We start from the raw sequence: 23,595 nt of genomic DNA on the forward strand, positions 1-23,595 counted from the left end.
CATTTTGAAAAATACTCTGTGACAACTTTTCAAAATCCTGTACTATTTAAAATTATATTTATAAAATATATCAATCCAATTATCACTTTGTCTTATAAGAGGTCTTCCACACCTTGTTGGAAAATTAACACAGAAAACAGGAAAACTATGCACTAATTTCAAAAATGTTCACATTAAAATTAACTTACCTTTTAACTCCATGATTCACAAACATTTTAAAAAGTGCTTCCACGGTGCCATGTCAGCAGCATGAACAACGTAATGCAGTTGCTAACTTGCTTAGGCACAATCATTAAAATATTTCAATGCATAAACTTCATTAAAACAGGAATAAATGCTTATCTTGTAAAATACAAAAACACAAAAGAGACAATGAGCAACACCTATTTATTTTATTAAATACAAACCTGAAATGATAAGAAGCTATCACAGATTCCCAGCAATTACATTTCAGTCTCAAAACGTCCTACTGGTGCTTTGATAACTAAAACAAGTCTTTGAAAGGTTTTCTGCAAATTTCCTACCGAAAAAGAACACAAGGCTACAAGTTGGGGGATACAAAACAAATGAAATCCAAAATGTGGAAGAAGATTCAAAATGGACTAGAATCCTAAGGTGGCTGTAAACCGTTTACTTTCAAATCTCCATAGCTTACAGGAATGTGACCATCAGAGTCTGAGCCAGAAGCCAGCAGCACTCACACAGTAGTCTCATGTTTCCACAACCCAGTCCTGACATTGCCTGAACTGTCAGCTCCATGGGAGGGCCCATCCTGTCCACTGTTTTTCGTTGGTCCATTCTGAATGGCCAAGTTGAGGCCATAGGACTTCTGTTGACTTTCTAGTTCAACTCCAGTGGGTTTCCTCAATGCATCTTTTTTGCTACTCGTTGAAATAGGCTTCTCAAAATTCCTGCCACTTTTGGGAAGCGTGCTGCCCGCGTCACTGCTGTCTGGTTGGGGTGGGTTGTACTGTCTCTCTCGGTAGGCTAGATATGCTCTTCGGCTCCTTGCATGCCCTTCGCTGTTGCCTGTGCGACTTCTAGGCAAGCCGTTCTGCACACTGCCCTCCACACTCGTTGGCACATCATAGGCATACTCTCGCAGCACCGTAAGGCGGCTGGCCCGGTGTCCCTTACTTCGGTTCTTATGGTGGCGGCCAGGGTGCGCGTTTGTTCGAAACTGAACATCTACAGGTGCCACGTGCATTTTAATATCATTGTCCATCGAATGTTCTGTGAGACTATTATCAAGTTGAGGCGTGGAGTTCAAAGGCAAAGGATTGGTATGGCACTGCGCTGCAGCAGCCTGCAGGTTGGTTAATTTGCAGCCCTGGGAGGAATTTTTGAAGCTCGATGCACTTTTGTTCGTGCACGAAGACTCTGCACTGCTGTTGATGCATTTCGGTACCTCTCCGTGGGGCCCACTGGTGCTGGGGGGCTGCACATTGACTTGTACCGAGTAGGAGCTGCGTCCTGGGCAGCACGTCATGACCCACGCGAGTCTCACGTCCTCCCTGTTCACACAATGGTGAACCATAATGAACGCACTGAAGCTTAAACAGGTGGCTCCAAAGAAGAAGCTGAAAACCAAATCCAAAGGGTAATACAGAGACACGGCCAAGGCCCCGAACATCCACAAAGCGACGTACAAGAGCAGAGTGAGGCTGACCCCCAGAAGCTGAGAATGGAAGCTATGCTCATTCTCTAGCGCCGAGGTAGAGATCAGAGACAGCGACATAGCGTCCTGATGATTTACTTCACCATTCTCATTGGCCGCCAGTCTCTGCTGCTCCTCGGCGGGCTCCTTAAGCTCGTATTTGCGCTCAGGATGCCTCTTCAACTGAATAAATATGCTCAGAAAGTACATACAGTTTACGAAGGTGATGAAGCTGGCCGGTCCATAGAAGGCTCCCAAGGAAGGCTCCCACGCCATCCAGCAGCTAGGAAAGAACACAGCGCGCAAGTTCAGACACTAAGCATCTAGATGATTCCCACAACCACGACCACCTAGAGTGGATCAACAGGGCCGGGTGCACAGAAAATGCACAGTACTCACTAGGGCGCATTTGGTCGACTGCCATAATTCTTGATGTTAGCTGCTGCTGTTATGCCACAAACTATGATGGGGATGCCACCACCAATCAGGTAAAACCTAGGAGGAATAACAGAAATCAATGTTTGCCTTGGCATGTTCTGTTCCAGAGTTATCACATACTAATCTCTTGAATTCAAACCTGGGAAGACGATTATTTTTATTTCAAAAACACATGGAGAATTATCTCTCACAGGCTGCATGTTTTTATTTTTAGCAATAACTTGCTTTTTGCTTTGTCTTCTGTGAAGTTTCCAAGTTTCCAAGTTTCCAAGCTGAAGAAAGCTGGTCTGCTTCTGCCACCCTGTGGACTTGCACAGTAAAGCCGAGCCACTGAGTAAGAACAGCTGGCTAGAACTGAATTCCTTTTTAGGAGCAAATGCCTTTTTAAGATGCCACCAAACTGGAAAGTCAGCCCATTACAATAGAAACTCCAGTCTAAAGTCAGGGTGCCTGACTTATTAGTTAACAGGCAATGTTCAGCCAAGCCTGCTTATTGCAGCCCCGTGTTTCTGACTCCAGCTGAGAGATAGTAAAATCAGGATGGCATCTTGATCCAGCAGCTTTAGAGTGAAGAAGCCCATTGCCTTCCTCAGCCATGTGGGTTTTCTCTGTAGTGTTTTCTAAATCGACAAAGTTTTATCTACAGAAGCATCCCAGCTATATGGAGAAAGCTGCAGCTATCTGCAAACTTTTCTTCCTACTGCACATTCAACCTGGACTTGGATCCTGGAAAAAACTGTGTTTCCATCCCTCCTCCCCATGTCAGCCATCTGGCTTCAGTTACCACAGGACTGCTGACTCTCCTGGAGAATTCCTTCCGTCGCATCCTATTGCCCTGGCCTTCCTTCTAACGGGACACCGTGTCAGGTTACTCTCTTAGTTAAGCCTTTGGAGGCACTCACATTTTAATGTGCTCACAAAGCCCCCAGATCGGCTTCCAACCTGAATTCTGGATTCTCTGCACCACACCTCCTAGATGCTGTCGACTTCTCAGTGCCCTCCGCTTGTCCCTCTATTTGGCCTGCAATCCCACCACTTGCAGCAACACAAAGCAAGGTCCAGGACAGTGCCTCAGCATTTCCTAAGAGCTCAGCATCCCTCCCAAGTTAATAGCACTTGAATTCATAATCCCTGAAACCCTAACACTAGGCCTTCATCAGTCCTTCCCCTACACAGTATACATGCCAAGGGCCAGGCAATCCTGTGCCAGTCCGAGGAAATCAACAGACAAACAACATTGCTAGCTCTGTATTCTTGCAGTAAACTAATATACCCATACAATTTTTGTTACAACAGGTAGAGTGCTGGGGTCTGTGCAGTAGGTATGGATGACACGAAGGTGTGAAGAGAACAGCTCCCCTGCTTGGCAGGGCCTGGGGGAGCTTACAGCTGTTTGGCAGGGCCCGGCGGATTTCTCTCTGACCACCTTGACGCAGTCTCACCCCCTGTTTGCATGGACACTCAACCACCCCACTAAGAATTCTGCAATCTATTAGGCATAGTTTGCCCCTGTAAGATGGCTTTTACAACCAACATGAGCTTAAAAGTTAATGTTACTGATAATGACTTGGTGAGTGGGCCTTTAACTACGCATAGGAGTACAATTAAGCCCATGCTGTTTCCAGACACCTTATTGTGTGCCTAACCATTGCTCTGAGATCTGGCCCAAATATTTAGCATGCTTTCTGGGAAATGGCCTGATAAGAGTTTCACAAACTAATGGAAGTGATGGGAGTATGGGTTGAAATTGCTATGACAAAAAATATAGCTATCCTGTTACTGGGACCCTAAAGGTTATCCTGTTATAATTACTGTGACCCCAAAAGGCCATCCTGCTATGGCAAAGTATAGTTACTGTGACCCTAAAGGCTATCCTGCTATGGCAAAATATACCTACTGTGACCTTAAAGGTTAGCCTGTCCTTGCAACTCTCAACTCTTTAGAACATAGTAAATGTAGTTGCTTTGGCTGCCTTCATAATTTTTTAATTAGAGGAAATATAGGGTGACTTTACTAACTTCATGTATACTTTTGATTATTGTTTGAAACTTTTGTCTTAGATTTTTATATTTCTTCTCTTTTAATGTATTTCTCTCATTAAGTGATGGATAAGTTATAGAATAAGAATTGTAGTAGGAATGTATTACTGAATAAGATGTGTCGTCTACTGAGAAAATGTTAGCTGCAACATCAGAATGGATAATGTCCTGTCTTAAGGTGAAACTATCTGTAGAGTTATCTTTGGAAACATTTACTTGCCCATTGTAGAGCAGAAACCTAAATGGAGTAAACATGGCTCATTGCTAATTGCAGTTCCTTCCGTCGTTGTAACTCTTGCTTAGTTAGCAAACTGTGTGGGCCTGCAGACCTAATGACCTTTGGTGCCAATACCCTAATCCCCACAAACCAAGGTCTCAGCCTTTTTTCCATGCATAATTCAAGGTAGGGGTCTGGTTGTCACAGGCAGCGCCAAGGATGGGACCCAGACTTGAGGGAAGTAAGTAGGGGCTGGCAAGCCGAGATAAGCAGAGAATGTGGGGTCCTCCCTCACTCGCCTCTCAAGCAGTTGTAAATTGTGCCCCCCTTGAAGCCATGTCAAAATGCCCTAAAAAAGACTGTGTACTGCTTCTGTATAAATAAAGCGGACAGCTTTCTCGCGGGGTCCACAATGATGTTGGAATTGTAGTGGTCCGTCTCTTCTTTCTACGCCTACTTCACGCACCACCCTTCCCGAGCTCCGAACTCAGCTGGAGCTGGACTCCGGCAGTAGAGAAGATGTGACTCCAACTCAACAATGCTTTTTTTGTAGGAAATAATCAAATGGATACATGCTTGAGTGGATGGAAATCTCTAACACATGACCTAAAGCAATGACAGTTAAAATTTTCTTTGCACCTCTTTAGTGGCCAGAAACATTTAAGTGATGTTCACAGTAACACATTCATTCCTTGTGACAACTCCATGAGGTGCACTCTCCCCTGCTTTAGAGGTGGAGAACCAATAACACAACAGCCAAGGGCAAATGATGGGAGGGAACGTGACCTGCAGCTCAAACCAGGGTGCCCGTTTTCTATGTCCATTCTTATAGTTCCCAAAATGCACTTAAAAAAACACTTACATTTGATGACAACTACATTCAAGATGTTACAGCAATGACCTACCTGAGCATTGGCCTTGGTGGAGGCGGTGGTTCATCAGGGTCCTGGCATCTCTTTGCTTTTCTAGTAACTTGCTTATAGATATTTCGAGCTGTCACCCCGACCCAAAGCACTGTGGCCAGGGTGGAATAGTGAAGAACTATCCCAACCTACGAGGAAGAACAAAAATAGATATAAACTCCAAGGAAAAAGAGGGTTCCAAGACTTTGCAAAAAGGTTGCCAAGTTCACTCAAAAGCAGTATGTATTCTAATAACATACAAGGTGGGGCGTGATGATTAACTCTTCCGCCTGTTAATGAATCAAAGCACTCAAGGAGACTGAGGCAGAAGATATGTCTCTTCAAAGAATGGCGGAGAGCAGTATGTACACTCACACTGATTCTTTTTTTTTTTTTTAAAGATTTATTTTTATTATTTTTTCATTGGAAAGGCGGATATACAGAGAGGAGAGACAGAGAGGAAGATCTTCCATCCGATGATTCACTCCCCAAGTGAGCGCAACGGGCCGATACTATGCCGATCCGAAGCCAGGAGCCTCTTCCGGGTCTCCCACGCGGGTGCAGGGTCCCAAGGCTTTGGGCCGTCCTCGACTGCTTTCCCAGGCCACAGGCAGGGAGCTGGAAGGGAAGCGGTGCTGCCGGGATAGAACCGGCGCCCATATGGGATCCCGGGCGTGCAAGGCGAGGACCTTTAACCACTTGCGCCACCGCGCCGGGCCCCCACTCACACTGATTCTTAACACACCACACAACCAGCTCTTAGAAACCAAAGGGACGTATTTCAGACATGCAAAGTTATACTGTTCAGCTTCTTACTCCCATTTTAAGGAAGGACACAAAAGGTGAGAGGAATTACATGGTGGAAGCCACAGTCCACAGAGAACATTTTCAGAGCAAGAAAGCAGAGTTCTGTTTTGGCTGCTTACTTTAAACTGACACATACAATTGCACATACATTTCGGGTATCACTTACTGTTCTGATATAGGCACACATTGTATAATGCACAGTCAGGTTTAATACATTTATCTCCTGAAATTTCCAATGTTAATTTTATGGTGAAAACATTCCAAAAAATTCTTGCTTCTAGCTTTCTTGTTGTTTATTGAGCAACACACAGTTTATCATCGTGACCTAAAATTCCTCTACTAAGCATAACACTGAAGGTCCTTAGTCAATTTAGGTACCAAGAACTCAGCATCCAAGAATAAATCTCACCCCGTTTTTCCCTTCCTTCTCCCTTTCAAAGCCTCTATCTCTAAACTTTGTAAAATCAAACTTTTCAGATTCTCAATATGTAAGAAATCATGTGACACTTTGCTTGGCTAATTCTACATTAAAACAATAACTCCTAGTTCCATCCGGATGCTGAAATGATAAGCACTCATCATTTTCATGGCTGAGTAACATTCCACTGTACCAGATTTTGTTCATTCAGCAGTGGATGGACACTTGGACCCTTAGGTGGTTTCTCCTGCTTGGCTACTGTTAATAGTGCTGCAATAAACAAGGGGGTGCAGGCGTCTCTTCAATGGATGATTTCATTCCCTGAAAACAAATACTAGCAGTGTATAAGCCAGACCCTATGAGAACCGGGCTCCGGTTTGCAGCTTTCACATGCTACAGTAACAAGGGAGCAATGCCACATTGTGAGGAGTGTGGGCCCGAGTGTCAGAAATTCTACTTGCTTTTAAAACTGGTGTTTCTCTTACCTGCCATGTGATCTTAGTAACAAACATCTCAAACACTGGCTTGCTTCCTTGGATTGACAATAATGTTAAAGTGTATGAGGTTAAATAAGATGGCCTACAAAATTCATTTAATGCATTGTTTGGTATACAATAAGTAATCAATAAAACTGCTGATTGTAACTGGAGTATAGCTTTGAGGAAATAATATGCCTTCTCTGAAATTAAGTTTACTCAATGTAGCATGAGGGTCCTTCATGAACTTCATGGAGAAAGGGAAGTGAGAGAGGTTTATTTCAGGGCAAAAGAGTCTTTTTGAAATCCAGGCATACATTTTTCATAACTTGCATTTTCCACGAACTTTCTGAACACTCCTCCCAGTGGGCAGATTATCAAAAGGCAATAGAAACTGAATGCTCAATACTTGGGTAAGTGAGTGCTCAACACAGTGTGATGAGAATTTATGTAAATAACTACACTAATTAATATTCTCTCCTGAGAGATGATGCAAAGACAATACTTATCATTGGACCTGCCTGAAGCAACTACAGCTGAGGATGAAATTCTAGAAGGGGGCAGGACAGTGCAGAAGGAAGATTAGAAATTTAGGAAAAGCAGTGGCTGCTGATGAGGAACAGGAGGTAAAGCCGTTGCCTGTGTCACTAGCCTCCCACATAAGCACCAGGTTGAGTCCTGACTGCTACACTTTCAATCCATCTTGCTGCTAAATACCTAGGAAAGGTAGAAGCTGGCCCAAGAACCAGGGCTCACCCAGCCAGCAGACCTTCATGCTGGTCCCAGCGCCTGGCTCTGACATAGCCTAGCCTTGGTTTTTGAAGCCACAAGGGAAGTGAACTAGCAGATGAAAAGTTTCTGTCTTTCTCTTCTCTCTCTGTAACTCTCAAAAGAAATAAGCTCTTTAAGATATGTGTATCATTAGAGTATCATAATTACTTACACCTTTATAACTGTTCCTTCCTACACAACTATGACAGTTAAGGAAATTTCTAAGAAAACAAAAACCACTCTAAATGTTGGCTCTCAAATCTGAAGCACATCAAACTGACACTTGTCATATCTAGGTCAATGCAAGAACTTGTGCAATACAGAGTTAACAAGAATCAATCTGTGTTTAAGGCTAGTGAGAGAAAGCCTGACTTCAGGGGCTGGCACCATGGCGTAGTGAGCTAATTCTGTACCTGTGGTGCTGGTATTTGTGTCCCAGTTGTCCCATGTCCAATATAACTCCCTGCCAATGAACTGGGAAAGCAGTGGAGCATGGCCCAAGTCCTTGGTACCCTGCACCCATGTGGGAAATGCAGAGGAGGCTCCTGGCTCCCAGCTTTGGATAGCCTCAGCTCTGGCCACTGTGGCCATTTGGGGAGTGAACCAGGGATTGGAAGACCTCTCTGTCTCCCCTGCTCTTTATAACTTTGCCTTTCAAGTTAAAATAAATCTTTTTTAAAAAAGGTCCAAGTCCTATTTTTGCATGGTGCAAAAACCAAAACAGCCACCACCCTGGGTAAACTGGGAAATGACTGTGGAGAGGCCAAGATAGTCACCATCCTGGGTAACTTGGACAATGACTTGTGGAGAGGCTGGGAGGGTTGATCAAGCTTGACCAAATGGTAGTTTCGCTGACTGCACTGTGCGAGTCAAATTTATGGACAGAAGTGGAATACAGGGCATAAAATAACCCTTTGGGATTTCTGAATGCACAGCAAATACCACATGGTATACAGAAGGCAAGAAATTCAAGACAGTTGAGAGCAACTTCAGATGGCAACACGATACTACCTACTGCTGCAGTCTTCTCTGACACGGGGATCAAAAGAACGGGACAATTTGAAAATATGTAAGTAAACACAATGCAGTTTAGCATATTTCCAACATAGGGGTTTCCAAAGGCCAAAATCAGTCTTCAGGCTCTGAAGTGCTTTCTACGCCATCCCATAGTATCCACAGGAGCGTGCACTCTCAGGGGTATTGAAGCGTTCCAAACAGTTAAAAGGTTATTACCAACTGAGAGATTTGAGGATCAGGAGGACATCTGCAAACAATCACAGTGAGTCACTAAATATCCCACCAGAATGAGAAAGGGTGTCCAGCAGGCAAGGCTGAGCCGGATCCTTCACTCCATCTGACCCTGGCGTTTCATGTGAGACACAGCCTCACTGGTAACCTTCTCCCAAAAGACCCAAAGAGAATCATGGGAAAGTTTTCTCATCAGGGGGGAAGTAGATAATCTACCCAAAGGACCTAGACACAGTTCATTAAATTCAACAGATTATTACTCACACAGGCCACTTGAGCAACTTGCTAACTAACTGCTAACAGACATAAAACTGTTTGGGGCGATAAAGGCAGTCATGTATCAACACAGAAATATTAAAATAGTAACAGTTTCCACTAATGAGCTCCTACATGTGCAAAAACATTTTCCTGTATGTGATTTTCCTTCAACATCTTCATATTGCCAGTCCGTCAGGGTTACTGAGATCCAGGCACAGAAACTGAGGCTGACAAGGGAAATATCACCCATCAGACGTTACGTGGTCAGCAGCAAGCCTGGTGGTTGCAAAGTTCCTTGCCATTTTCTACCATTGCATGCTGTCTTCTAGTGAACAGGGAAGCACACTAATGGCAGCAGAGGGACATTCTGAATCGATATCTGCATTTGAACCCAACTCCAGCCACCTAACATCCCCAGTGTTCATGGTAAAGTTGCTCAAATTTATGGCTCAGTTTATGTATTTACAAACTATAGGAAGAAACAAAAGCACCTTCTAGGATTAGAATCAAAATGAAGGTAACACATTTGCAGCAGTTGGCAAGTAGTTCCCCAGTGCTGTCCACATGCCATTAAATACAGCCTCCGTCCAGGAGGAGACAGAAATGCAGCCACCTCTGTTTTATGGAATGAGTCACCTAGCAACAGAGCATCCTGGTAACTAAAGCACAGCCAAGGAGACCAAGGACCAGAAAACCAATGACTGAAGAATGATTTGGCCACAGAATATGGCCAAATCAGAATACAGATCTCTACCAAGCCCGAGTTGCTGGCCCCTGTGAATTACCACACAGCTGCTTAGTTCTCCTGTAAAGGAGAATGAAACACCAAAGCAACAGCATGCTGAACTGGCTGAGCAGCAGCAGCACAAAGTTCCTGGCTGGGGCTTCCTGACCAACCCAATCAATACTACCTTAGACCCAACCATTCTGTTGGCACCAAACTTGAGCTCTAAAATTCAAATAATTATAATAACAAAACAGAAACAGGTATTTGGCATGGCAGTTAAAATGCTACTTGTTGGGGCATCTTCATCCAGTATGAGTGCCTGGTTTTGAGTTCTGGCTCTTCTTCTAATCCAGCTTTCTGACAATGCACACAACAGAAGAAGGTTGATATTGGATCCAGTATTTGAGTCCTTGCTACCCACATGTGGAAACTGGATTGAATTCCAGGCTCCTAACTTCAATCTGACCCAGTCTTAGCTATTTTTGAAATCTTTAGAATGAACCAGTAGAAGGAACCAGCTCTCTCTCCCTTTCAAATAAAATAAAGTTTTTCTTTTAAGAAAAACCAAATGCTATGAAGTATAGATACAAAACTGCAAACGGGAAAGCATGCATACACAGCAGGGCTCAGTTTTGCGGACAGAACAAACTCACTGATTCTTTCATTGACTAGCCCAGTCCACTAATTTACAGACATGGAGCCTCCGAGGTGAAGTGACTAATGCAGGCTGCTCAAGCAGATGTGGAATACCAGGCTACCTGTTAGTCCCTGGAATCCTAAACCAGTCCTTTTCTTTTCATTCCATCAACCTCCATTTGGCTATGTCCTAGCTGAATTAAGCATTATAATGACAAAGTGAGGCAAGTAATGCCAGGGTCAGAATTATAAGAATAATGCTTGTCTTTCATAAAAGCAGCAGAGAAAATCATAAAAATAAAGGAAGGGGTTCAACCAATGGATGCTTTTACATCAAACTGGACTACAACAACTCTCCCTGTATTCCAACAACTGTCCTAATAGACTATTCGCTCAGGGAGGCTTCAGGTTGGAGGGATCTGCTGTTTGCAAACAGAGGCTCCTGTTTGTCTACCCAGTGCTGGCTGAGCACCTACTCTGTCCAGACCCTGTGTTGGATAAAAACAGATGAATCCAACTGTCAGAACCCCTAGAATGCCTGTGCAGGGAGAGATCAGAAGCCAGAGACAATCAACAGCAAATTGTAAGGTTCTGTAGATATTACAGGGCATCATAAGCATCAGAAATAGCAGGAGGTGAGACAGAGAATCCTAAAACAGAGACCCTGCAGAAAGTAAGTGGGAGCCACTGAAGAAGGTGCATTTTCGGACTTATTGTAGACTCCAAACAGAAGTTTGTTTTCTAATGTTTAATATTGGCCCCAAACACAAATATACCACAATGCCGAAGGGTATTCTCATCAACAATGCCCCACTCCTAGTAACGCTGGATAGCCATTACTGAGTCCACTCTGGTCTGCTCTTCTCCAGACTGTTGGGTCATCTAACTCCAAGTCTTTCATTGGATCTATGAACCCAGAATGGCTGAACCTTCTAGATGGATCCTGAGTGGCTAACACTGGCAGTAAACACAAAAGCGATTGAAGCAATTCACTAAGGACTGCCCACAATCTCTGCCTAAGTAGAGAAACCCCTGCCTGAACTCTAACCTTTTCTGTGGGCATTGCACAACAGCTTCCAAACAGCCCTTGGAGACCATCTGGACTCATTCGACGAATGGGAACATGTAGTTTCTTTTGAACATCAACCAGAAGTGGGTACTTAGTGAAGAACTTAAGATGCCATTTGCAGTGTCTACGCTTGCTGAGCAGGCATGGGGAAGTGTCTGGGCTCCAATATCATCTCCTCTTCTGATCCCAGCTTCCTACAGATGCACACCTTGAGACAGCAGTTGATGGCCCAGGAACCTGGGTCCCTGGCACTCATGTAGGAGACCAGGATAGAATCCTAGGTTCTTGGCTTTAACCTGGCTCAGTCCTGACTGGTGCAAGTATTTGGGAAGCGAATCAGTAGATAGAAAGTCCTTCCCTTGCCATCTCTCTGCTTTTTAAAGGAATAACTTTAAAGGGAGGGGGAAATTAATGGATTGGCATTGTGGCATAGCAAACAAAATCACTGCCTACAACACTGGCATCCAGGATGTGGTCTATGTCCTGGCTGCCCCATTTCCCATGCAGCTCCCTAACAGCCTGGGAAAAGCAGGGCAAGATGACCCAAGTGTTTGGCCAGTTTACTCTGCATTGGACTTGTAAGAAGCTCCTGGTTCCTTTCTTCAGCTTGCCCCGGCCCTGGCTTTACAGCCACTACAGGTATGAATCAACAGATCTTGGTATCTCCCCCCTCCCCCGTCCCCCCACATAACTCCAATCTTCAAATAAGAAAATAGATATTGAAAAAAATAAGAGTCCCTCTGACATTCACGACATATCTAAGACTGAATGGAAAACAGCTTGCTTCATTTATTTAATGAATTACTTTTAATAACATTGGAAGTGTCTGAGACGCTACCATCAAGACCTCGAGGTTAACCTGTATCTAACCATACATACCCTATTGCCTAATATCCCTGTTCTGGGGCTTCACCCCACCTACCTACTTTCATAAAACACAAGGTCGTCAGCCTTGCTCTTTCCATTCCAGCTCCCAACAGGGCCCTTTCTTCTGCCTCTCTCCTTGGCCCTGGATTTGTAACCCTTGCAGTCACATTTGGTTCTCTGTGTTTCATGGGCTCTTCCCACTGCATACCCAGCACTAGCAGTTCCAGACAGTTCTGTGGAACCATGGGGGTTGGTGAGAGCACAGTCTGATGTTTGCCAAGTGGCCAGTAAGTGACTGGACAGACTGCCCATGCCCCCAGGATTCACCCTAACTTCCCATGGACTGTGATCCAGAGACACTGGGGGCTGGCCACCCTTGGGTGCTCTGTACCCACTGAGTAGAAGATTCTCACTCTGTGGTCAGTAGACAGGTATCTGAACAGAAATGGGAATTCTCCATGGATTTTGGTTTGTGGGGAAATTTTAGTTTAGTTTTTGCTTTCATTTCAGCCAAACAAGTCTGCTTTTTTCCCCCCAGTTTTCTAAAGGATAAATGATCCACTTATATACTTGCATGTGAAACGGAAAAATTTAAAGACCAGCATTTATGTATTTCTGATTTTTGTCTCAGACTTCATTCTGTTCAATTCTGCGACCTTCTTCTTCCCTCTTTTCATACCCTTGTGTTGGGTCTAGTAAATGGTGACTTTTTTAAATACAAAAAAGTACTGTTTATTTTATTTTTATCTTTATCTTAGGGGCCTAAAGTGGTTGCCTAACAACTAAAGTCCTTGCCTTGCTCACGCCGGGATCCCTTTTGGGTACCGGTTCATGACTCGGCTGCCCCACTTCCCATCCCACTCCCTGCTTGTGGCCTGGGAAAGCAGTTGAGGACAGCCCAAAGCCTTGGGACCCTATAATCTGCATGGGAGATCCGGAAAGAAGCTCCTGGCTTCAGATCAGATCAGCTCTGGTTGTTGCGGTCACTGAGGAGTGAATCAGCAGATGGAAGATCTTTCTCTCTCCATTCTCCCCTCTGTATATCTGATTTTCCAATAAAATAAACAAATCTCATATTATATATATATATATATATATATACACAAGAATTTATGAAATTCAGCTTTTCTCACCCGACCCATATATATTGTTCTGGCTTGCCATAACTCATTACTTCCGACTACTGTATAACAGCACAGTTTACTCATTCCCTCTCTGCAAGATGGGTATTTGGGTTGTTTCCAAGATTTTTGATGCTGTCTATGGAGCTATGAATATTTATGTCCATGGAAACATACAGATGCACACAGGCAGGGTTATACTTATCACCCCAGAAGTTATAATGTCTGGACCCCAGAGCGTGGAAGTGACGCAGGTAAAGTTTCCCAGTTACCTTTCTGCCAATAATGTTAGAGGCAACATGAGTTCATGTATTTTGAAACTGCTGCGCTTATTTATATTTTGCTCTCATAAAGGCAAAAGACAGCAATGGATTTTGATTTTTCTCCTGGGTAGCTGTGTGACCACTTATGGTGCTGATTCTCTGAGCACTGTAGGCCCTGGGGCTTCACTCTATGAAGAATGTTTGTGCACCCGCAGATACCTCGCCAGTACTGTCTTTGGTCTTCTCCCAGACGATGGTCAGCGATAAGCTTTCATTTTAGTGCTCCGTCAGGAGTATGAGAAAATTTCACAAAGCTCATGGCAAAATAGCAATAAAAGAGACATTTTCGTGCAAAAACTTCGGAAACCATGAATACGAGACCTCTAAGAAGTTCATAAAAATTATGAAAAACAACTATGTGGATTCTAAAACACCTTTGTACTGAAGTGGGTTCATCTTTTAATTCCATTTCTCTGTACAAGTATCAATTGCCTGCACATGGCTGCAAGCATAGCTTCTTTCCATTTAGAATTTGTTTTTTACTCGATATTTCAGTGAAGCGTGCCTCTTTCCTAATGACTGCCTTGCACTGTCTCAAATCTCTTGTCTCAAGCACCATGACGTTTTCCACTAAGAAGTTTTCAGCTTTTTAAGTCTTAATTCAACCTAAGTTGACTCTTTTTTTTTTTTTTTAACACAGCATAGGATACAGATGCATTTTAAGCTTTCTCTGAGTGTCTTTTCCCCAGCTCTGTCTCTTCGTGGTAACACGCCCTGGCCGCTGCATGCCAGCACGCACCACAGCTCACTGTGGCTCTGCCTCTGCACCCTCTTTGCTGTGCTGGGCAGTGACTGCATGGACCCCAGTAGTGAGTGCAGCCCAGGCGCCTTTGCACAGCCTCCTCAGCCCTGCTGCCAAGTAAGACAACCTTCCTGCTGCTGGGCTCCTCTCTTTTGCAAATATCTTCCCCTTGACCCTTTACTCTCATATATATTGAAAAAAAAAATCTTCAAATTAGTTCTCTTTCCATTTAAAGATTACTTTAAAAAGAACTTCCCAGCGTCTGCTATTAACTCTTTCCATCCTTGAAAGCAGTCTACCTTTCCACTTCTTTAGCTCTTATTCACATGTAATTTTACCTGTTGCAGAAACATCTTTGCTTATCCTAGATACTTGGCAGTCTTTGATATTAGATAAAACATATGCATTTGTGCACATTACTAGCAGCAAACCTTTGCATTATATGTGCCTTTGGCAATATGTCCAATGACTTTTATGGATGTGTAAATTACTATTTTAAAATATTAACAACCACCTGATCTGTCAGTCATGGTTCCCACTATACAGGCAAGAAAACTAAGTCACAAACGGATGACATGTTGAAACCATGATCACAAAGAGACACCTGCACTCTCGTTCACTGCGGTGCCGTGGACAACAGCCAAGAGGCAGGAACAATCTGTGTGTCTATGGCAGGGGAGTAAGTCAACACACTGTATACAGGAAATAGAATACTTTCCAGCCATAAAATGAAAAGCTTATAAAATTCTGTGATACCACGCTGAATTAAGTAAGCTAGTCAAAGAAGGCTAACACTGCCATCTTCCACTGCCACTTTTATTTAAAGCACTCAATCCACAACAAAACCTCCCACAGAAAGATCTAGTAAACGGCAGAACCGAAACCCAAACTCAGGGAGTCCGATTCCTAATTACCGCATCCAGTTATGCTATCAGGCATAGGGAAAACAACATACAAATAGTTGCAGCAATTTCACCTATTTCATATTCCTATCTTGAAGTTTCAGTTTTTCATACTTATATTCCAATAATACACAATTATTTATTTAGAAAAAAGAGTTGAGTGTAATGTAATTCCTCATACTTACCAAACCTGATGAGCTTCCTATTTTTACATTACACCAAAATCTGCTCTAGTTTCTATTGTTTTTACTGGTGAATGAACTAATTTTAACATTTTACTATCTGAAAATATCAGTTTTAATAAAGGTCAGAATTTTATAAAATTATAAAGTTACATATTAGGTACTGCAGTAGACATATCAGATACACTGACTTCACAATGAAAAAAGGCAAGTTGTCCGAGTTACACGTTCAGTGATGAAATGACATAAAATATACCAATTAACTATGTCACTGTTACAGCTAATGAAACATCAGAAATTATTTTGCAATATCATTCTTTTTCAGTCTTTAAAGTTTGACTTACTGCTTGGCAGACGCTGGCATTTCTGGTTTGAGTTATTCCTCCCACAAAGACTACACAGGTCAGGAAGACATGAAAGCACAAGTTCACGAGCATGTGCCAGCTCTTGAGGCTGATCCTGATCAAACTGTCAAAGAGGGAGGAGGACAAAGTGAGGATTAACACTCGACCTGGTGCATTCGGGGTAAGGCACTAACATGTCCACTTACAAGCCAATTCCACCTGCGCAAAAAGCCAAATTTAAATAAATTTAAGTTTCTATTTAAACATTTTATTTAACAAACATATAATCACATGTAGGACTTGAGGAATTATGCGCAACATAATAGCTTCTTGAATCTTCTGATCCGTAGTCAGATGCGTTCCCCATTGCACCACTGGCCTGCACCTAACACAATAGCTTCTTATAAAAAAATTATATTCAAAAAGACTACTTTATGAACCAAGGCAAGTTTATGCACGTTCTCCACATCAGATCCATGTGGACTTGGTCACCTGCAGTGTCTTATATTCCACTGCCTGCCTGGCTACCTGTACCAATTTGCAAGTACCAGTGGGTGTTTTTCTTGACTTACTAGGGCAACCTGGTCTACATGTCCAGTGAGTTTCTTCCCAGCTTTTCCCAGGGAACACTGGACTCTTCCTTTGTATCAAAACCTGCTTTTGTTTCTTAACTAAATGTCAAGAAATGTCACAAGTCTCCTGGCTTAAACAGGAAAATACATTCAAGCAAAACCTTTGGTAAAGTCAATTTTGCTTAGCAAATTCTTTTAGTTCTTTATTCCTACCATAAAATAAAGTTTCCATAGGTTTGCCATCAATTAGTAAAACTATACCCCATACTTAAATGCCACATGTTTTCTTAAAAATGTCACCTGTAAATTAAGAACATCACAATAGGCAAAAACAGTCATAAAACCATTGGCATAGTTTCAAACCTACACACATTTCCAGTAGCGAATCTTCCCATACAGTTTTCTGTTCCCGGGACCACCTCCCCTCAGCTTTGAGTTTCCAGACACAGACAGCAAACTGACTGAAGGCCACAGGAGATGAATTCACCATCACATGCACTAATTATTCATGCCTCTGATGGCAGGAACTGAATCAAGTTTGTATGCATTCTACAGTGCTCATCTTCACAATGAGATTACGTTAATTAAAGGTGAACTAAGCTCCCAGCCTCCAAATCACAGTACACAGATTTACCAAATTGGACTTCTTACCTGTGATGGTATATGTAGCTGACGATGACCACCAGAAGACATAAGAGGAGAATGACAGCAGTCGTGTAAACCACAGGATGCAGGAGGCTGGCCACTTGGGTATAAAGTTCAGAGCCTGTCAAATCCTAAAGGGAAACAGGAAGAATCACTCTAGCAGCACCATTCTGGACATTTCACTGTTGACATCTCCATAGGTAACTAAGGCACTGCGCTAACCAACAACGCTGGCCCTCCTAGCTCTCCCCTTTCTTTAGGGACTGATATCTCGTGCTATTTCCCTTATAAGCTAATCTGCCTTTCTAACTTCAACTGCGTTAACCATTTAGAGCACACTGTTGCTCCAAACTGGACAATCTGCTTTCTCAGTTTCAATATCCATTCTGCCTGGAGGATCATGGAGAGGGAACAGCTGCCCACACGTGGCTGACTCAAGGAGCAACTACTGATGTTATCCTTTGTGTCACTGCATGCCAGCCACCTGAGAGGGCATGACTGAGAGAACAGCAACTCCAAGCCCGACCACCGACAGTCAAGTGCAGCTCCTTCTTCCACAAATGTGAACGTATCAAACTACTTAAGACCAAGGAGACACTGAGATTCCCAGCCACGAGGAGGAGAAGTCAGAAGGCACAGTGCCAGATCACCAAGCTCAATGTTAGTAAGTGTAGCATGGTTATGGGGCAGAGATGCACAGCCAGAAGAGCTCAAAAATCAATAAACAGTAATAGCAAGTCATTTACACAGCATTGGCAATCATCAGGTTTTTCCTGTATCCAGCACTTTACACACAATAATGTTATAAACTCTCATGAAAAAAATGAGACACAGTGAAGTTAGGCGCTGTGTGAACTAAAATCCAAAGGAGCTTGGCTACCCACTCTAGGATCCTAACCAGAGTGCAGCCATGTCTTGGGGGAAGTGCAGATGGCCAACTTAAAGTTTAAAGCTACTGTTCTCATAAAGGAGCCACACTCACCATGCTAGCCAACTGAGGCTATGGGAGTCAATCTCTTGCTGCACTGACTCTTATTAATGATGACTGACTGTGGGGAGGAATTCATAGTAGACAGAGGACTGGACGGAAGCTCAAGAAAATATCTGCAATCAGAACAGCTAGATGGAAAAAAACAAAAGGGCCTAGCAAAAACACAGCACAGAAGATGGCTGCAAGGGAGCTGGGAAGGAATTGTTCTGGGAAGAATCAGAATCTGACCACATACAATTATAGATTGCATCAGGAGACTTTAACCAGTCTATCTCATGAAAAAAAGATACATGGTTAATAACAAAAGGAAAGCTGGAGACAAAACAGGGGAACCCAAAGTCCAACAGGATGCCCCACTACACAAAGATGAACTTCACACTTGAACTTCTCGCTTCACTAATATTAGCAGGGTGCCCACTACAGTCAAGCATAGTGTTAAGCACAAAGTTTGCAGGACCAGGAAAGCAGGGTCCCGGGCCAGGGAGCAAAGCAAGCACACAAAAGGGAGAACATAGTGACAGCCAATGTGACCAATTCCGAGCAATCTGTCTTTGCATGATGGCTACACTTCCAGCTGATGCGTTGCAGCCTCAATGTAGTAACAATCTGTTAAATTTCAGAACAGGAGCAGCAAAACTCAATTTTGGGCAATGAAAACTGGTGAGACACTAATAAAAACACTTCAATGAAAAGCTGTTACTTTGGTGGAGAATATTTTTGAGGGTAAACTTGCAATATGTAGGATTGAGCCTGGAGATCTCTTTCACGTGTTCCCAGCTTTGGAGTCCTGTAAGAAATATTCCGTAACATGGTGCCACTTGCAAGCTACATGATTTGGGGCAGTTACCTCGCCATAAAAGAAGACCCCACCAATCATCCTGCAAGATGCGAGGAGGGGCAGAAGAGAGGCACATAAAACTGCTTCCCACGGTCTTTGGCAGGGAAACAAAACATCAGCGGGATATTAGCTAATAAAACACCAGCCAAGACGCCATTACATTCTGAAAACAGACTGTATATAAAGATTAAAAGAAATCGGTATTTTTTTCAAGTCAAGTACACACTGAATTGTCATGCTGCACCCTTAAATCTGTGCAATGATTATGTATCAATTAAAAGTTAAAACAAAGATTTTTTTTTTTTTTAAAAAAGAGTCAAACGTAAGAGCTGCAATTGTGCAACTGCCACCTGGGATGCCGACATCCCATAGCGAAGCACGGGTTCTAAACCAGCAAATGTACCTGGAGTTTAGCAGGTGGCCCAAGTACTGGGGCCCCATATCCCCATGTGAGAGACATCTAAGGGGTGCCTAGCTGCTGGTGTCAATCTTGCCTGCTAAGGCTGCAGCCATTTGGGGAGTGAAACAACTAATGGAAGACCGAGCTGTCTCAGTGTGGCTTTCTCTCTGTTTCTCCCTGTCATTCTAGTTTTCAAATCAAATAAACAAATCTTTTCAAAATAAAGCAGTACAAATACACTTGACAGAGAATGAAAAAGAAACTACGTGTTCCAACGGAGGATGGCAACCCTTACAATTCCAAGGGACCTGTCACAACAGGCGAGACAGATGTGAGAGTTAGCAAAGAAAGGGCAGAAAACAAACATTCTGGGCTTTGTGGATCAAGACGCAAATCCTGGCTCCTTTGCAAGTACTTACTGATCATGAAAATTAGGACCATGAAAAAAATTTAAAACCATGCTTGGCTCTGCTGTCTTAAAAAAAAATAATAAGATAAAATACAGCCACTACACCTGACTAGGTCGGGCAACACAAAAGAAAAATGTAATTTAAGACCACACAGAAGCCTGGGGCATCAAGACGGTAATCAAGTTAAAGAACTAAAATGAAAAGCGAATTCTTTTCAATTATAGTGGTAAACAAACAGAGGCTTTGTAATGGCGAGCCAGGTACATCACTAAGCATGGCATTAGGGCACCCTGGAAAAGCAGTGCATCTGTCACTCATATTTGTGACCCAGAGATAAATAACATTAGACAGGTGTTGGTCCTGACTCTTGCACAGCCAAAAGTCCCGACCCAATGAAACCTTAGTCAACGCTTTCTATGGAACCAAGATTAAGGTTAAAGTTAAGCTACCCAGTGAAAAATAAACTTTTCAAAGCAGTTAGGTGCACCAATGAAGAGAAAATTATAATAATGAAAGTGTGCAAATATCTACAAAAATGATCATTGTTGAAGATGCGAATAAATGGAAAGCATTTCTAAAATGTGGTCTTCTTGATATTGAATAACAAACACTATTGATAGCAGTTACTTCAGGCGTCGGCACCACGGCATAGAGCACTGAGCCCCTGCATATGACACGGATATCCTCAACGGGTACCAGCTCCAACCACAGCTGCTCCACTCGGGATTAAGTTCCCAATTCAAGCTTAACTTTGTGAGCATGGAACATCACTTCTCTGCCTCATTCTCCCCACCTGTCACCTGGCCAGAATGACGATAAACAGCACTGCATCCCATGAGACGGCTGTGAGGTGCAAGCATGTAGATGCACAGGGAGTACCCGCCACACTTTACCTAACACAGATTAGCAGGAGACTCTTCCCTCACCTGTATCAGCATCAACGCCATCTTTCAGGTGCAGCACTTGATGCAACAAACATGATTCAGAAAACAAACTCTCAGGTAAAACATGACTGAACATTCTGATGCAAACACATGAAAATATCTCAATAAGAAACTAACTGTACTGGTCCAGGATCCAGTCAATGTGGCATCTACTCAGAAGTACTTCAACAGAACCATGGGTGGCACTTGTGGTCACTCACAGTAAAGGAAACTGAAGTTTACTCTCATCCAACAACATGCTTTCACAAATTTAAAAGTATCACTAGGGGGAGCAAAACACATTCAATGCTCTCCAGTTTCCTGCTTCTAGGTAAGGAATAACAAAGGGGGCTCATGTGATACAAATTATCTACCTTTACTGATTAAAATCCCAAGAATCACTAATTGGACCTAATCATTATTGCGTTTTCTGATTAGGCTGTGTTTTTTTTTATCTTTCTATGAATCTTCATCCCAAACTGTTTTTGATCATATGTTTCAAGTAAATACGATTTTCACTTAACTGTTTTGACTGGTTCCCACTGAGACTTTAGATATCACTAAATATAGCAGGATGTACTCTGAACCAATTAAGTTATCCATTACAAATCTTTTAATAAAGCCTTAATAGTTAATGCTTTTAATAGAAGATTCTTAAAAACAAGATCACGAGATGATTTCTCGATTTCAAACGGGAACTGCAGCTTATTACATAAGAAAACACAGGGTGATGTAATTCAAGAAAAATAAGACTTTATTATCTAAAACAAGTAGGGGCCAGTGATAAGTACAGTAGGTTAGAAGCCACCTGCAGTCCTTGCATCCCACATAGATGCCAGTTTGTATGCCAGCTGTTCCACTTTGTATCCAGCTCCCTGTTACGACCCGGGAAAGCATCAGAAGATGGCCCAAACGCCTGGGCACCTGCCACCCACATGAGAGACCCTGCTTCCTAGCTCCTAACTTGTGCCTGACTCAGCGGAGGCTGCTGTGACTATTTGGGAAGCGAGCTAAAGAATGGAAGAGCTTTTCCTCTCTGCCTTGATCTCTCTGAAACTCTAACTTTCAAATAAATAAATATATTTAAAAGGTTTAGTAAAAGGAAAAGATACTGAATTCCAGTTTTTGAGGTATTTCTTCTCCCTTAGACCTAGTTTTAATTATTTGGGCCTGTATAATGTCATTAACTTTGCCTTTATCTGTAAGTATCTACTAACTCCCATACACTGCATTATAATTTTGTCAAATTCAGATGCACTTCACATTGCCGCCCCTAGGTGGCAAAGTCACATCTAAGAAGAGGGAAAGGAAACGTTCACAGAAAAAATATCCTGGTCCTGTATTTTAAAGAAATGTGTATTACATTTTTAAAAAGATTAAAAGTCTGAAAGATAAAAGAATAGCTTATTCCTTCTAGAAAGGGATTATACTAATTTAAATAGTTTAGTAGAACAGCTCGGAAGTTCAAAAATAGATGCTTTAAACTAGTATTAAATGAAAATAGAAGTTTCGCAAGGTGCACCATCACAGTGAAGCTGATAACTGACCTTATGTGTCATGAATCATTTATTTTACCCAAATTTCTCTAGGTAACCACCATATAAATTAAAGACAATGCTGTATTCTCCATTATTTCCCCTGCAGAACCTCACAGTTTCAGGTTACTACATACTCAAAACTTAAATGAGAAAACACTTTTACAGAGAAAGTATCTCATGTATTAATGTATGCTTTATGCTTTGAAAATCACCCTCAAAATGGTAAAACATGATCTTACAGGAATCTAATACCTCCCACTGCTGAAGAGAACGGAAAACAAGCGACATCAGGTTGGGAAGAATGACCCGTATGTAACTAAGATAGACTGTGCCCAGGTCAGTTGAGCAGGAGGCAAGTTCAAGTTTAATGCTTCCAGCTGTGCAACATGCCTACGATGATACCACGTAGGCCTTGCTAAATGATCCACTCACTTCTCTGTCCACCTGACTGTGTACACCGGTGAAATACAACAAGCCGAGGCGCAAAGAAAATCAGGAAAAAGTTAAGAGAAATTCATTAGAATGCAGGCTTAGTCAGGGTCATTTTAAACAGCAAGTGTTGCTTTGTGCTCTGAGGGAAAACAGCAGATTCAAAGCTGTAAGCAGAAATAAAACCCTACACGTAAAACCCTTACCTTTATGCTGTCTTCAGGTCCCTTCTGGGAAATGTCTTTTAAATTCATCATTACAACTCCAAAATAGTCTACTATGCTTTATAGTAATTACACTGATACCTATATTATAATAATCATAGTAATACCTACAACAATTTCATAGTTATCTGCTTGGAAATCAGATCCATTTGAGTAATAAGATACTAAATGGATCTGTTTCTTTACATTAGTACCTAGTTATTTTACCCAGAAAATTTGATGGATATTAGCATCGGTAAATAAAACGGAATTACACTGACTGGCATACGGACTGAAAAGACATTGTTTGTATCAACACTAACACTTGAAGTGACAAAACTGAAATTACCTCCATCGATTCTGAGCTTACAAAGAGCTTCAGATAATTACAACATGGGGCAGGAAAAGGCATCAGACAGCCAAGGGGGAGAGAAGCGCCTTCACCACTCACTGTGTACCTTGGGCAAATGAGTCACTTTTCTCACTGAAAAGAGGAGACGGC

General features: G+C 42.5%; 1 protein-coding gene across 1 annotated transcript in view; it reads right to left on the reverse strand.

Annotated features, from left to right (window-relative positions):
- Positions 1–383: 383 nt before the first annotated feature.
- ADGRA3 (adhesion G protein-coupled receptor A3) overlaps positions 384–23,595 on the reverse strand; it is a 111,780-nt gene continuing 88,568 nt past the window's right edge. Inside the window, exons 15-19 of the mRNA XM_040965906.1 lie at positions 17,368–17,492; positions 16,145–16,268; positions 5,257–5,402; positions 2,057–2,152; positions 384–1,940 (exon numbers count right to left, since the gene is read on the reverse strand). Of these exons, the coding sequence (XP_040821840.1) occupies positions 698–1,940; positions 2,057–2,152; positions 5,257–5,402; positions 16,145–16,268; positions 17,368–17,492 (1,734 nt within the window). The 3' untranslated portion in view covers positions 384–697. The remainder of the gene's footprint in view (positions 1,941–2,056; positions 2,153–5,256; positions 5,403–16,144; positions 16,269–17,367; positions 17,493–23,595) is intronic.

The sequence above is a fragment of the Ochotona curzoniae genome, unplaced genomic scaffold, assembly GCF_017591425.1.
Source record: "Ochotona curzoniae isolate NIBS_2020 unplaced genomic scaffold, NIBS_Ocur_1.0 scaffold_4505, whole genome shotgun sequence".
In the NCBI taxonomy this organism is placed as follows: domain Eukaryota; kingdom Metazoa; phylum Chordata; class Mammalia; order Lagomorpha; family Ochotonidae; genus Ochotona; species Ochotona curzoniae.